Below are 14,409 nucleotides of genomic sequence, written 5' to 3' on the forward strand. Positions count from 1 at the left end.
AGCACTGCAAGGAAAATAGGGCCTCAGGGCGGTTAAAGACTAGCGTATTTTTCGTTTTTCATACGCGCTTCAATAAACCGGAAGCGCGTAAACTGGCATATTTCGGCGTGTTCGCTCGTACCGGTAGTGACGTAGTGTCAATATCAACATGGATTCTGACGAAGAAACATTTGTGTTACTTATTCGCCGTCCACTGAGAAGATGAAACCCGATGCTGGGTGTCTACGATGGTTGCACTGGACAGAGAACCGATCACTTTAACTCACTCTACCCAGAACTGCGAACTAATGCGAACTTAGAAGCGCGTCAACGCTCGTTCGTTTTGCGCGTGTGCCAAAAGGCGCGCCTATACGTGCCTACATGCGCTTCCAAAGAAGAGCTTATACGCGCGTAAAAACGCTAGTCGGAACCGCCCTTAATGAATGTTTTTTAACAAATATTAATTAAATAAGCACGCATTAGAAAATTTTGTTTATCAGAAAGTTTATTAAACAAAAGAACAACAGTTTTATCATACTGCCAATGAAAATGGCACAGTATTTAGCACTAAAAAGGTAAAAACTTACGTAATAGTGTAACCAAACTGTACATGATCTCCGATAATAACTATTTACATAGAAATAGGTAGTTTTGTCACATTGATTAATAAAAATAGCCTTTCTCATTTACATTAAATTAAAATAAGACCTCTTAATGAATACATATGATTATATTTCAAATAAAAACATCTTTTAAATAGCTAGAAACAAAATTTAGGCTGAACTTTACCAACTTTACCATTTTATTATTTTTATTTGTAAAACAACTGCATCCCAAAAAATTATCAGTTAACAGTGGGTGAACTTCAGCCTCATACATTTAATTGATGGCATTGGAAAAATATATAATACAATTTTTTTTTTTTTTAATTTAACAAAATATGATTCTTATACCTCAAAAATAAATTTAGGAAACTAAATATTTTCTTCTTACAAAACATGCTCGTCGCAGAGTTGTTCATCTAAATCATTTAAATTGCACTACATTATATGTATAAAATCTATATACAGTATATTATCAAATATAATACATTTATATACAACATAATATATACATTTTGATTTTGAATATTAGTTACAATTCTTTGGTTTTAACAACATTTATTTGAATATATATTAAATTAAGAATTTGAAATGATTTAGAAATTTAAATGTAACTTGATAACAAGAAATTTATGTTTATGTAAAGGCATACTGAACAATCATAAAAATATAACTCATAATAATTTTAATCTTGTCAACGTGAGGTCAATATAAATCGAACACCAAAGAATGCAGAGCACGGCCAACTAAGGTTTAGTAATTTTGTTCCGCAAAAGCGATATATAAGAAAGTCTAAGGTAATTTTAATGAGTCCACATGTAAAACAGTGATTCATTCATCACAACCTCGTACAACTGTAAGATATTCCACACAATTTGTGCTTCAACGTAAAGGGTAACATTGCCCTTCGGTAGAATACATAAGTCGCAAAAGTTAGCGACATCAAAATTATAGTTAAAACGTCTGTAAAATGAGCTCCTAATTTATTTTGCCAAAAGCAACTAATATTGACTAGTTTACTTGCCATAATCCACTTTCCATATCGGATAACAAATCGGTTTAAACATAAATTGTCTACCAGTCAACAACACTGAATTCACAAAACAGTCTCAAATGAATACACCGAACATTGGTAATGAAATAAACTAAAAATTCATCCATTAAACAGTTTGTAACAACACTATCTAACACAAACGTTTCACATTATATCACTTCACTTTGTTCACATGATGATTGAGATGGCGCGTGAGTGCGCGAGATGCCGCGATCACGAGAGCCGCTCGCGCAGATGACGTACCGCCGCGTACACCTTCGACGATTAAAACTTGTTTAAATATGATATAAAAGCATTTAACTCTAAATATAAGAATACATAATATTAAAACATATTAATTAAAAGTATTAGATCAAATTAATAGTTCATTCAATTATCTTTAAAGGTAGGATGATTATATAAATTACTACCTGACCCGGCCAACATTGTTTTGCCAGGTATATTATTTCTAGGATTTTTTTTTAATTCATTAAAAATCTACTAAAATCAAAAATAGGGGTCAATCGTAGAGGGGTGAAAATTAGGGGTTGTATGTATTTTTGTAAAAATAAAAATATAAATATATAAATAAAAAAATGAAAACAAAAAAAAAACTAAATATAAAAATAAAAATTTTGGGGTGGACACCCCTTACCACTCGGAGGTTTGAAATATAAATAGTAGCCGATTCTGAGACTTACTAAATATGCATAAACAAATTTCATAAGAATCGGTGGAGCCGTTTCGGACAAGTATGGGAACGAACATTGTGACACGAGTATTTTATATATTAGATATATGAAACGGAGTAACTCAGCTATATAAATTAAGCTTGTTTATTTAAAGTTCAAACGCTATAGTAATCATTGAAACTGTATATACCTTGACAGCGGGCCCTAGTCTAAGCCGAAGGCAATGCACGAGTTCCTCGCAGGAGGCCATCAAGAGTTCGGCGCCCGAAAGGCGTGCCGCCGCCGCCGCCGCTCCCGCTGTCGCTCCCGCCACTCGCGACACTAGTGCCGATACCTCTTTCTGCAATCACAGATCCAATTGCACACTGTTCATACTATGCCATAACCATGGAACACAAATAAATATAATATACAGTGTAAACTCTCTATAACGTAAAAGTTATATTTGTTTAGTTGAAACCAAAACCTATAGATTAATTCACTCTTTATAACGCAACCGCTATTCTCTATAACGAATAAATATTTATATATTTACACATCAACAACATAATAATTATTGTAATTGGTTAAAAAAGTTTTTTTTCTCTACACTCCCTATAACCCTTCCTCCGTCCCTTGAAATTCGTTACAAAGAGTTTTCCCTGTATATTTTTTACAATTGTACAAAATATAGTAGGTAGCATTCAAATTTTCATATAGTTTTTAAAGGTTGAGTTTGGTTAATATTTACAAAGAACATATTTGAATAATATATAGACTGTCTGCTTATGATCATACATTTTAATAAAAGCATATAGCTTGTTTAACTAATTAATTCCTACAATAAAAGTAATAGTGACGGGTACCTGTGTCCACGTAGTGGGATCGGGACAGAGGGCCAGTTCGGCCAGGTGATAGGCGATGAGAGATCTCGGAGTGGACGGCAGCATGACGATTGGGGGCTGGGCGTGCGGGGTCGGTCGCATGGGGGGCGCAGGGGGCGACAGCGAGGGCTGTTTCACGGCCATCTCCGGCCCGACCGACGCCCCACGCCATCTCTTCCCCCCACTACTGGACACCGACTCGTCGTCGGACACCTGCCGCCACAAAGGTTAATAAAAAGTGTTGCACTAGAAATTGCTATCTTTGAACTAAGCTGCTATAAAACTTAAAAAACTGAGACAAAATAACTATCTTAATTTTTCTGGCTTCAATTGGTAGAACACAATAAATTAAATTAATATTTTATTGAAATTATAATCTTTTTAATTAACACAAGGTTTCCGTTTTTAAGTATTTCCAAATGCAATAAAAACGTACCGGCTCAGTTTTCGTGACTTCTTCAACTCTTTTATGTTTGGGAGGTCGACCGCGGCCAGGTCTGTAAATTAAATTAAATATTAATTAGCTTTTATTGTATTTAATTACGAAATATTTGTCTTTTAGTTGTACTTACTTTTCTTTTGGCGTATCACTTGTTGGAGTCAGTGATTGGGATGATTTAACTGATTTCGATTGGGATCTGAAATTTATAAATCACCATTATTGTATAATATAGAATCTTTTATATTATGTAACTAGAGAATTAATCTATAAAATTAAGAAAATCAAACAGAAACATGGCTCCATTCTCTCTTAGGGAGTAATGGGCCACATTATCATTTATTGCTCCTTGGTGTACTTTTAGATTGATAGATTTGCTAAAATAGGTAAAAACCACAATAAAATATGTTATCGTCAACATAAATTATAACATAAATTATAATTTAAATTAGGTAAAATATAAAAGATGGAATAGAAATAATCACCTGCGGTCTGGCAACACTGCTTCCGGGTTCCGGTATGGGCAAGCGGAGGCTGCGGCGTGTTGTTTGTGCGCTCCGCCCCTCACCGAGCCCAGGCCGCGACATCCGCCCACGCCGCAAGGCCCGCTCACGCGGAACTCTTCGGCAGCTGTAAAGATGGAATAAGGATAAGAATGGAATAACTGTGTCCTGTTTGTGTTTCTACCACACCAACTTATTTTCTATTCAAGATGTATATAATAAATAAATAAAGTCGTTTTTAAAACAAAACTTCTTTAGGCGCATGAGGGTAACATTTTTACGGAACGTCACGAAGATGTGCAGCGTTTTTCTCGAAAAAAAGGGAGAGAACGATTGAGAGAGAGTGAGAAGGGTGAATTTCTTCTTCCTTACAGAAATTTTATTTTTAAAGTTAAAATTTCGTAAAGAGAATTTATAAAATATTAGTATTTATTTTATTTACAATCAAGTATATTTTAAAATTTGTTTAAATAATTTTAAATTACTTTTATTTTTAGTATTTTATATTTTATGCAAAATAATTTATTGCAATCTCAAATAACCAATTGTAAATTAAAATGTGTTTTTATTATCGAAGAAATAAATTTAAAAATTGCATTTATTATTTGTATTCATTTTCGACACTTTTCATATTTTAATAACAATTAAATTCATTAAATTTCTAACATATTTTCCTTTTTCCCTCCTTCTAATCTCGGAAATTTTTAGATTTGTATAAATATGAACAAGAGTTAAAAATTAGTTTGCCAAAGAAGTTTCACTTCTGACATGTGTACTTTGTGTGCACGCACTTTTTTTAATTGTATAACTATCTGTGATCTTCTTGTATTTGGGTCTGTCAAGTTTCCTTATTGAAAAATTAATTAACGAATAGACAGATAATGATGCGGTTTGTTTGTTAGAAAGTTTATGAAGATATGTTCAGGTCTCAAGGTTTCAAGCATAATGCTGTCGATGCTCATTTATAAACACGGAAGCTGATTTATACAAAATGCACGTTTGCATGATTTGGCTACTAATTGAGTATTTTTGCGTAATACACCTTTTAGTATCGCTTAGGAGCAAGCCTATCACTTAAAAATATATAGTAAGCACTTTGGCAAATAACTAAATATAGTTATTCTACCAAGTCATCTAAACTAGATTGCCAGTTTACCACTTTGCACTGGCGCTAGTGTATATTACGATAATATATAATACTAGCAGACCGGCCAAGCGTTGCTGTGGCTAAGGTTTTTGTTATATTACATAGTAGCAAACTATTCAAGGGAAACGGTATGATAACACCATGCTTTATTGGTGGTTATGCCATTAAATAGTAGCTTATGTGAAACGTTGGTACTTTCAACACAGCACCATCTGTTGGAATTGTGACTATCAAATAATAAACAAATATTGCGGGTATAAATTGAGATGTAAGCTATCCTATCTTTTAAAGTTGGTCTTAATAGTGGTCCTTTACAGTGGATTCCCGATGACATATACTTACTGAGGGGTGGTTCCAGAGGATGTCCAGTCTTGAGACACCATCCCACAGGATGTAAGTCAGGTGAGTCGTCGTCCAGCCAATGGGAGAGCGTGTCCGGCCACCCATCGTAAGACACGCGCACTTGATGACCCCGCACCGCACTTATCGTTGCCACGCGAATTAAAAACGGCACCTGAAAATCGAAATTGTTAGTAAAAGTGATAACTAGAACATTCTTATAATTTATAAGAATGTTTATAAGTTATAAACATCGTAACTACATTAAGTCAAATTGTAATAAAAATAAAAAAGTGCGTGGGTACAAAGTACACATGTCAGAAGTAAAACTTCTTTGGCAAACAAATTTTTAACTCTTGTTTCATATTTATATAAATCTAAAACTTTAGATTTCCGAGACTTAGAGGGAAAAAGGAAGATATGTAAGAAATTTAATGAATGTAATTGTCATTAAAATATTAAGTGTCGAAAATTAATACACATAATAAATTTATTTTTTTAAATTGATTTCTTCGATAATAAAAACACGTGTATTTTAATTTACAATTCGTTATTTGAGATTTCAATAAATTATTTTGCATTAAATATAAAATACTAAAATTTAATAAATTCTCTTTACGAAATTTTAATTATAAAAATAGAATTTCTATAAGGTAATTCAACCTTCTCACTCTCTCTCAATCGCTCTCGCAGAAAAGGTTCTTCGACAAAAACCCTATACAGCGTGACGTTTCATCCGTAAAAAATTTACCCTAATGCGCCTAAAGAAGTTTCACTTCAAAGATAAACTAAATAGTGCGATTATCATAATGTAATAATTGCCCATTCATGGCATATTTTTCAATACAATATATCACACGATATAAAAAATATCTTACCCTCTTGTCGACGACCTCCAACTTCATGCCAGGTTTGAAGCCAGCGGGCGGACGAGGCTTGAAGGCTCGGGGCGGCGCCGCTATGGACATCGTGTCCGAAAGGTAGGTCTCCCATGAGAACTCGGTTTCTTTGTAATCTAAACATACGTTTATGTTTAAAAATAAAATGTTATCTCAATTTGTTATTGTCCTCTTATGAAATCAAGAAAGATAAATATCAGATACCATTGCTATAATAATATTGATTGTCTTTAATAGGTACTTCTCAAAAAAACACAACTATATTTTATGACATCAATCATAAACATTTATCCCTATGAAGCGCGAAGTTCTTACTACATAATAAGATATCGAAATCTACAAGAAAAAGTACTTAATAAATAAAAAAAACTCACAACGTCCGATAAATTGTTCACCACGTGTTTGCGAATTAATTTAAAGTGCTTACTTTCATTTAATTTTTACGAGACCTACTTTCTAAAGCACCTTGAGTTACATGCGGAAGAACGTAACGCAAACAAATCCTTCGACGAGATGTGTTTTATCAATACGATCGTCAACACGGCGCATATTATGGGCCGTGTCACCCGCGTTTGTACATTCTATGTGTTTTAATGTTTTTAACATTCAATTATTTTAACCACGTACAGTTTTTAAGTTTCCAGTTGGCCAGAATATATATTAAATATGTATTGTTATGTAAGGCCGTCGAGGACGTTGCGCCACTTGTTTATAGGCTTCGCCAGTCGGCAGGTTTCTGATATTGGTGCGAGGACAAATCAAAACGACTATAAACATGTGATACCTATTTCGATCTTATTAACATAACACAAGTATAATAAAACACTAGTGTTATTTGCAACCGTCAGTATTTTTAGTATTTCTTAACGCTTTCTAGGCTTATAAATGTAAAAGGATAAAAGGGTTTAATAAAAATGTGCGCAGTATATTTAAGACACGAACGAATGCCCGAAAACTTGATTAAAGTTACCAAGTCGAGGTAATATGTACCTACTTTAATTACGCTAACAATTCTCCTTCTGTCATTTGTAAATTGATATTTTTTTCTTTTGCTATTTATTTTAATTAGCTTTGTGATGTTTATTTTTATGGCTCTACTAATGTGTGAACAATTTGCGATGCTATAAAATTAACTTTAACAATTGTATATAATATGTTATATAAACAGCTTAAACTTATAAAAATAAACAAAACTGTGTATGGCAAAATGAATTTAACATAATTTATTGATAAAAACAATACCTGTTATACACAATAGACGCTCACTTCGACCACAAACATGTATTTAATTAAATATTCATCGTTATGGGTAACTCGTGGATTGTTTTAGGTCATGGAAACATCGGCTTCGCTAATTATAAACTTACGAACGTTATTCTAGATTGGGAAGACATGTTAATTTCGTAATGCCCAACGCAGGGCCACAGTTTCCTTATCGCCGACCAGATAACATGCCGAGCCTACGGTGCGAGCGAGCGCCGAGCGACAACTGATAAATGTTTACAATACACCAACAATTAAACAATAATTTTCCTCCATTTTGTACTAAATTAACATTCTATTTAGGGGCTCGATGTTGCGGATTCGTTTAAATGGAGGAAAGGAAAAACTTGTTTCGGTTTGTAATACAAAATTATTCATTTCGTTTATGATACGTAGGCATCTAGTTTAAATCGCAATGGCTTATCATAATCCAAATCATTTTATACTGATACGCGCAACAAAATAATGTTTACTATAAGACGCTACTTATAAGATTGAGAAATGACATTTCTCCCAACAACATTTTAAGTAAATACACCAATAACTTTAACTGATAACAGTTATTTAAAGGGAAGGTTAAATTTTGTAGATATCGACCACGCTTTAAGGAAAGCTTGTTCTAATAAATATTTACGCAAGTATCAAGGAATTGTAATCCTTAAAGAATTTTGACAGTGAGATGTTTTTGTCTAAAAATATATACACCACTCAACGGCACCCGACAAGGTTGCTGACAGTTCATGGTTATGTGTTAATAGTCTTGCAGCGAAATTTTCTTTGTCTACTTACTTTTCTTTTATTAATCAACGCCCACATATTACGTAGGAACCTTACTTGACGTACATCTCATTCTCTTCTCAAATTATTTTAAAATTCCTTTAATTCTCCATCAAAAACGAGTAACATGTCTTTGTACGTTGAAAATATTGGAAATATTCGAATAGTTTTTATAACATACTAGCTGACCCGGCAAACGTTGTTTTGCCCATGTATAATAAATATAGCTAGAAAACATTTTTTTAGTTCAACTAAAATAACTATTTACAATAATAAAAATAGGGGTTGATCCTAGAGGGGCGAAAATTAGGGGTTGTATGTATTTTTGTATGCTGTATCATAAAAAAAAACAAAAAAAGTAAAAACACCCCTTATCACTTATCAGACTTACTGAATATGCATAAAAACATTCATAAGAATCGATCGAGCCGTTTTGGAGGTGTACGGGAATGAACATTGTGACACGAGAATTTTATATATTATATAGAGATAAACCTAAGTTACAGTCTCGTAACAGAGACAATAATAATATATTATATATATGTATTTATTTGAATATAACAGCGAAGAGCAATCGTGAACAAATGTCTCGATCATAGAGCTGCCAAATAATCTAAGAAATAAGTATTAATGTCTGCTTTATATTTTATTGTATATAATACATGGATTTTTACTTGATTAGACCGTGGTTAGGTTAGGACTCAAGCAATTTAAAAAAAGATTATTAAGAGGAGACTATGACATTCATAACCAATCAATTATGAGCTCAATCTTATGAAAATAGAAGTAAGATATACTGTTTAGGGCTAATTAATGTCTAATTTTTGTACCTAAATGTATATACAAGTATTGGTATAATTTTTTTAATTTACATCTAAGTATACACGTGAGTTATTGCAGAAAACGAAAGATATAAAAGAAATGAGACTTACAGTTAGGCGGAGTGAGCGCGTGGCCGTTGTCTTGGGCCCACCCGATAGGGTGTATGTAAGGAGATGCTGGGTCTAACCAGCAATCGTACACGGAGTCCCAGCTGTCGTAATGTACTAGAAGTCGTCCGTCCAGAACGTCGGAGACCGTCGCCGCACATACCATGTCATTGTGGCGGTCTTCCGCTTCCAACTTCATGCCGATGCGGAAACTGTGCGGCTTTACCACCTGCGACCAAACACAAATTACGATGTACCATTGGAAATCCTAAACAATATTTGAAATATGATGCGATGGCATTTTGAGTTAACTTACCGTGGTAGTGGAGAGATGCCCAAAGATCTGTTTAGGGGCAGCGATAGCGCGCACTTGTTTGAGGTAGAGCGGCCACGAAAAAGTGGCGGCGGAGTGTCCGGAGGGAGGCTTCAGGGACCGGCCGTTCTTCTCGCACCAGCCCACCGGGAAGATGTCTATCGAGTCCACGTTCACCCAGAAGTCGTACACGTCTGGATAATCGTCGAAGTGCAGCCTCATGCGATAACCTTGCACCTCCGCCACCGACACGACGCAGATCTGCGACTGGTGCTGCGGGTCTATCGCCTCCAGCCGCATCCCCACCCGGAACCCGTTCTTATTATACGGAAACGGATCCTTGAACAGTTTCACAGGTGCAGCCTTTGCCTTACACACGTCCAAGTAGCGCATCCAAGAAAATCCGTTTTTCCCACACATCCACGGATACTTCTCGTTTTCCATCGAGTCTTCGTTCATTTTCATCAGTAAAACCTCAGATATTTGTGTCTCTGGCAATGAATCGCTTTGCCCCAAAGGTGTCTCGTTCTTCTCGTTCATTAGATCCGAGTCCGAATTTTGTTTCCTCATTAACAGTTTTTTCATTTTGTTTCTCTTTTTTGCTTGATCAGCTCTTTCCTTCTCCCGTTTTTTTATAATCGATTTCTCATGTTCCGTTTGACAACTTTCGCTGCAGAAGCTTTCGTTAATGAATTCGGCAGCCATACCGTGAATCCCACAGCCAAAACAAGTAATAAATTCTTCGGGAGATGCTATTTTCTTCTTTTCTATTCTTTGTTTTAGAGGAGTATGATACTTTAAAGATGATCCACCTTCGTTATCTTCAAGGACTTCAATTAGGCCAAATTCATTACTTTTAAAATTAAGCTCACTTCCACGCAGCTTTGCGACACCTTTATTCCAAACTAATCCCGGTGGATCTCCTTCAGTGGTTGTTTCCTCTCGTTTACACGTGATGTATGTGATGTCATCAGAATTGGACGTCTTAGGTTCAGATTTTTCCTTATATTCTTCATTATCTGAATCTTTATCCTTATCCAGTTTCTCATCGCAGAACAAAGAAGGAACACGATGATCATCATTAACCTCTATTTCTTGCTGATTGTTTAGTTTGTTTAATGAATGTGGAAGTGGGCCAGATAATTTTAAATTTTTATTGTTTAAATTTTCTGTACACAAAGATATCCGTCGCTTGATGTTGGTATTACTGGTTTTTCTTTCCCCCGTGTCAGAGTTAGAACGACGTAATATAGCTGGAGCTGCTATCGTGGCTGTTACCAAATCATTTCTATCGATGACATTCTTATTTAAAAGGCTTTTGCTCTTTTCGGGAATGGCTAATGTAAAGGATTTTTCTCTAGTGTGGCCACCTTCGTCATCTGCTATTGAAACAGTATAAATGTCATCATTCATGGATGCATTTGTCTCTGGTATCGACAAGGTATACTCGCCTTGTTCACCAGTTGGTTCTGCCCTCGATCCAGATATACTAATTGTAAAACCTTTTTCTGATTTTGGGCTTTGAGGTACTGAAGTATCTTTGCCATTGATAGATAATATTTTCCCTAACGGCTGTAACGGTGGCATTTCAGATGTTTCATTTAGTGCATCGCGCATGACTGTTATATTCCCTTGAGGATCATTTTGAATCTGACCATTAGCTATTTGTAGATTAATAACTGGACCCTTTGTGGACATTGTAGCAGGCAAGGTGACAGGCAAAATAAACTTGGTGTTTTGTATTTTGGGGATGTTCATTGGAGTAATGAAAAGTTTTTGATTATTGGTGTTCACACTTCCTTGATTACTTGATATCAATATTGACTGATTTTCTGTTAGATTCTTGGTAGGCTTCTTAACTGAACCGAGGTATGCAATAGCTTGCTTGCCTTGTGACGCTGGAGCAATACTAACAGGAACCATAACTTTTTCATTGCCTTTGGGTTTTTGAATCACAATGGGTTGTGCTGCGTTAGCTGGAGCAAGTATAGATCCACCTTTTTGAACAGGTAATTTGGGTGCAATATTCGGCTTATTACCAACATTTGAAATCAAGTGTATATTGGAATTACTTGTTACCTGCAAAAAGTAATAATATTAATAAAAAGAAAATAAAATTCAGTGTTTATAAAAATAGCATTAAAAATCGGCAAACATTTGAAACCTTATTAGTGTTGCAGATATTCATGGAAAGCTATTAGAATATAATTTAAGGCAATCTGTTTGTTCTGTTGTTGTGTTCCTAGTCCCAATAAAACAGAATGACATCTTGCAATATAAGTATATTCAAAAGACAATCAAAGGAAATCATTAATAAAATATACAGTTGATGTAAGTGATTGCTTTAAATAAAGTTTTTTATCACAATTACAAGTTATCTGCACTATCTATAAATTAAATAAAGTGTTGTAATAATAAATAGGTTTATTTGTTTATAAGCCATTCATTGTTTTTAGTTAAAACTTACTACTGGTATAAATAAAATAATTTTGGTGAGGTATATATATTTGAAAATCATTTTTCACATTTGACAGAGTTTTTTTTAACTATTGCTGAAGATAAATAATGTATATCATGCACTACCAGGACCCAAACAACACTTACCGGTCTTCGTACAATAATCTGTGGAGGATTTCCACTGGTGCTGGCTTGACTAATAACTTCAGTACTAGTCATCGGTTTGAGACCAGTTGGTGTCTGGATATAGACAACATGTGGAACAGTCCTCGTGGCACCCCTTAGTTGTACAGCTCCCGAATTTACAGAACTTGGAAGAGCCAACTGTATGGAATTACTTGAGGAGTTTGGTATTTGCACTATTGTTGAATTTGAACTTATTTGGCCTTGAGAAACTGCTGTTGGATTATTCATCTTGACTTGCATGCTTGTCTCTTGTATCTGCATCTGATTGTTTTGCAATTCTGATCCAGCATCAAGGTTTGTAGGTCTCGGATTTGATCCCATGTGTAAGTGTATTATTGAGTTATGTAGTGTTGGACCAGTGCTTTGAAGAATAGGCATAGAAGGCAAAGCTGATCCCGCAAGTTGGATATTTTGATTTCCAGCTGGTATTTGAAGTGGTACGTTAATAGTTTCACCCGCTGGAAGTTGCACAGGTACATTTGTAGTCCCCGACACTTGTATGGGGAGACTAACTGGTGCTATCTGAAGCGGAACACTGCTGGTGGCACCTGATAATTGAACAGGAACGTTAATGTTCGAAGTAGAGCCAGGTATTTGGACTGGAACATGAACTGTTGATAGTTGAAGAGGATAAGGGGAGTTGTTTGTATGAATTTTTACAGGGGCTATAGAATGAGTTACTAAATTGTGAGTAATGGGCATGGAGCTCTGCGGCGCCTGCACCGAGGTAACGATCATACTGTTTGAGATTGGCGCCTGCAACGTAACAAACAATGTCATTGAGGACGCAAATTCATAATATGAATTAAATTAATCATCGATACATCAAAAACTTACACGCAATGTGTTTAGCAGCACATTGTGCGAATTATTTAGAGAATTATGAACACTGACGGAAGCATTCGTGGCCTTCAGCAACCTTTTTTTCAAAATTTCACTTTTTGGTTCATCAAAGTTTTGAAGTAAATTACAATGTTGTCGCTCCATTTCCCCGCGTACAAATCATTTCCGTAATCATTACAGAGGTCAGATTACTTTTAATATTTCATTAAAAATTATCTGCAAGCCAATAAAAATAAAATATTGTAATGTAAAATTAACATTATCACTTAAGTCATTTTTTATTCTACATCGAGGTGAACTTAGTTATTATACACATTTAAATATTTTAGAATAATATTCTTTTAACTAAAATAATCTAAGAGATAATTTAAATTTAGACATAATATAATCGTTAAATTTTCTTTCGCGAGTATCGCACTCTCTCATTATTGTGCAGCTACTTTTGCAGAACCACAACCTTTTGAAAAGTTATAGAAACAATAAAACATTAATATGTTACAAACCTGTTATCATCATACTACGATAGAATATTTTACAGCCAATATTCTAAATATTTTGTTAACATTATCGCATTAATAATCACCAAAGAAAATAAATTAAATTCAGCAAAGCGACGAATTTTACCTGCCTACACAACTGGTAATAATTGTGACAACATAGCCAAAATTATATGCAGTGTTTTACTTGAGGTTGGTACTTTCAAAATTATTAACCAATCCCTACCAAGCATTCCCCATGACGAAGCTTTCGCGCCTGATTCAGCTACAGTGTAATGTGGTCCTATATTATATTCATTGGTATTCCATAATATCATGTAATATAATGTACATTGTTTGATGAAAACTATTTTCAATAGAAATTGTTTTTGTTTTATCTGCAGTTTTGGCTTATTATACACTATAAATTCGATGACCATTAGGTATTTTTTTTTATAAGAAAAAAAATACGATATTAATACTACTACATACGGTAACACATTTGCAATAATTTATTTATATGTTAAACTAAAATTATTATAACAAATCCAGATTTTTAATGCCATGACATTATGCATCAAATTGATGACATTATGGCTTTTTTACATATAAAATCATTATAATTTTCAAATGGTATATAGGGTATAGTATAGCTATATAAAGTTTTCT

The 14,409-nt window shown here is 34.4% G+C and overlaps 1 protein-coding gene across 2 annotated transcripts; it reads right to left on the minus strand.

Moving 5' to 3' along the window:
- Window positions 1-466: 466 nt before the first annotated feature.
- Window positions 467-14,320, minus strand: LOC125049786 (lethal(3)malignant brain tumor-like protein 3). 2 transcript variants are annotated; one of them, XM_047649240.1, is made up of 13 exons: window positions 13,768-14,320; window positions 13,259-13,480; window positions 12,383-13,177; window positions 9,782-11,857; window positions 9,469-9,694; window positions 6,476-6,612; window positions 5,601-5,772; window positions 4,094-4,238; window positions 3,742-3,807; window positions 3,606-3,666; window positions 3,152-3,382; window positions 2,497-2,646; window positions 467-1,890 (listed from the first exon to the last, which is right to left on the minus strand). In XM_047649240.1, the coding sequence occupies exons 2-13, from the start codon at window positions 13,406-13,408 to the stop codon at window positions 1,849-1,851; spliced, it is 4,251 nt and encodes a 1,416-aa protein (XP_047505196.1). In that variant the 5' UTR covers window positions 13,409-13,480; window positions 13,768-14,320; the 3' UTR covers window positions 467-1,848. The 2 variants fall into 2 exon arrangements, with proteins under 2 accessions (XP_047505196.1, XP_047505197.1); XM_047649241.1 differs by lacking the exon at window positions 13,768-14,320 and having other exon boundaries at window positions 12,383-12,969; window positions 13,259-13,376.
- Between the last annotated feature and the right edge of the window lie 89 nt (window positions 14,321-14,409).

The sequence above is a fragment of the Pieris napi genome, chromosome 5, assembly GCF_905475465.1.
Source record: "Pieris napi chromosome 5, ilPieNapi1.2, whole genome shotgun sequence".
Taxonomy (NCBI): Eukaryota; Metazoa; Arthropoda; class Insecta; order Lepidoptera; family Pieridae; genus Pieris; species Pieris napi.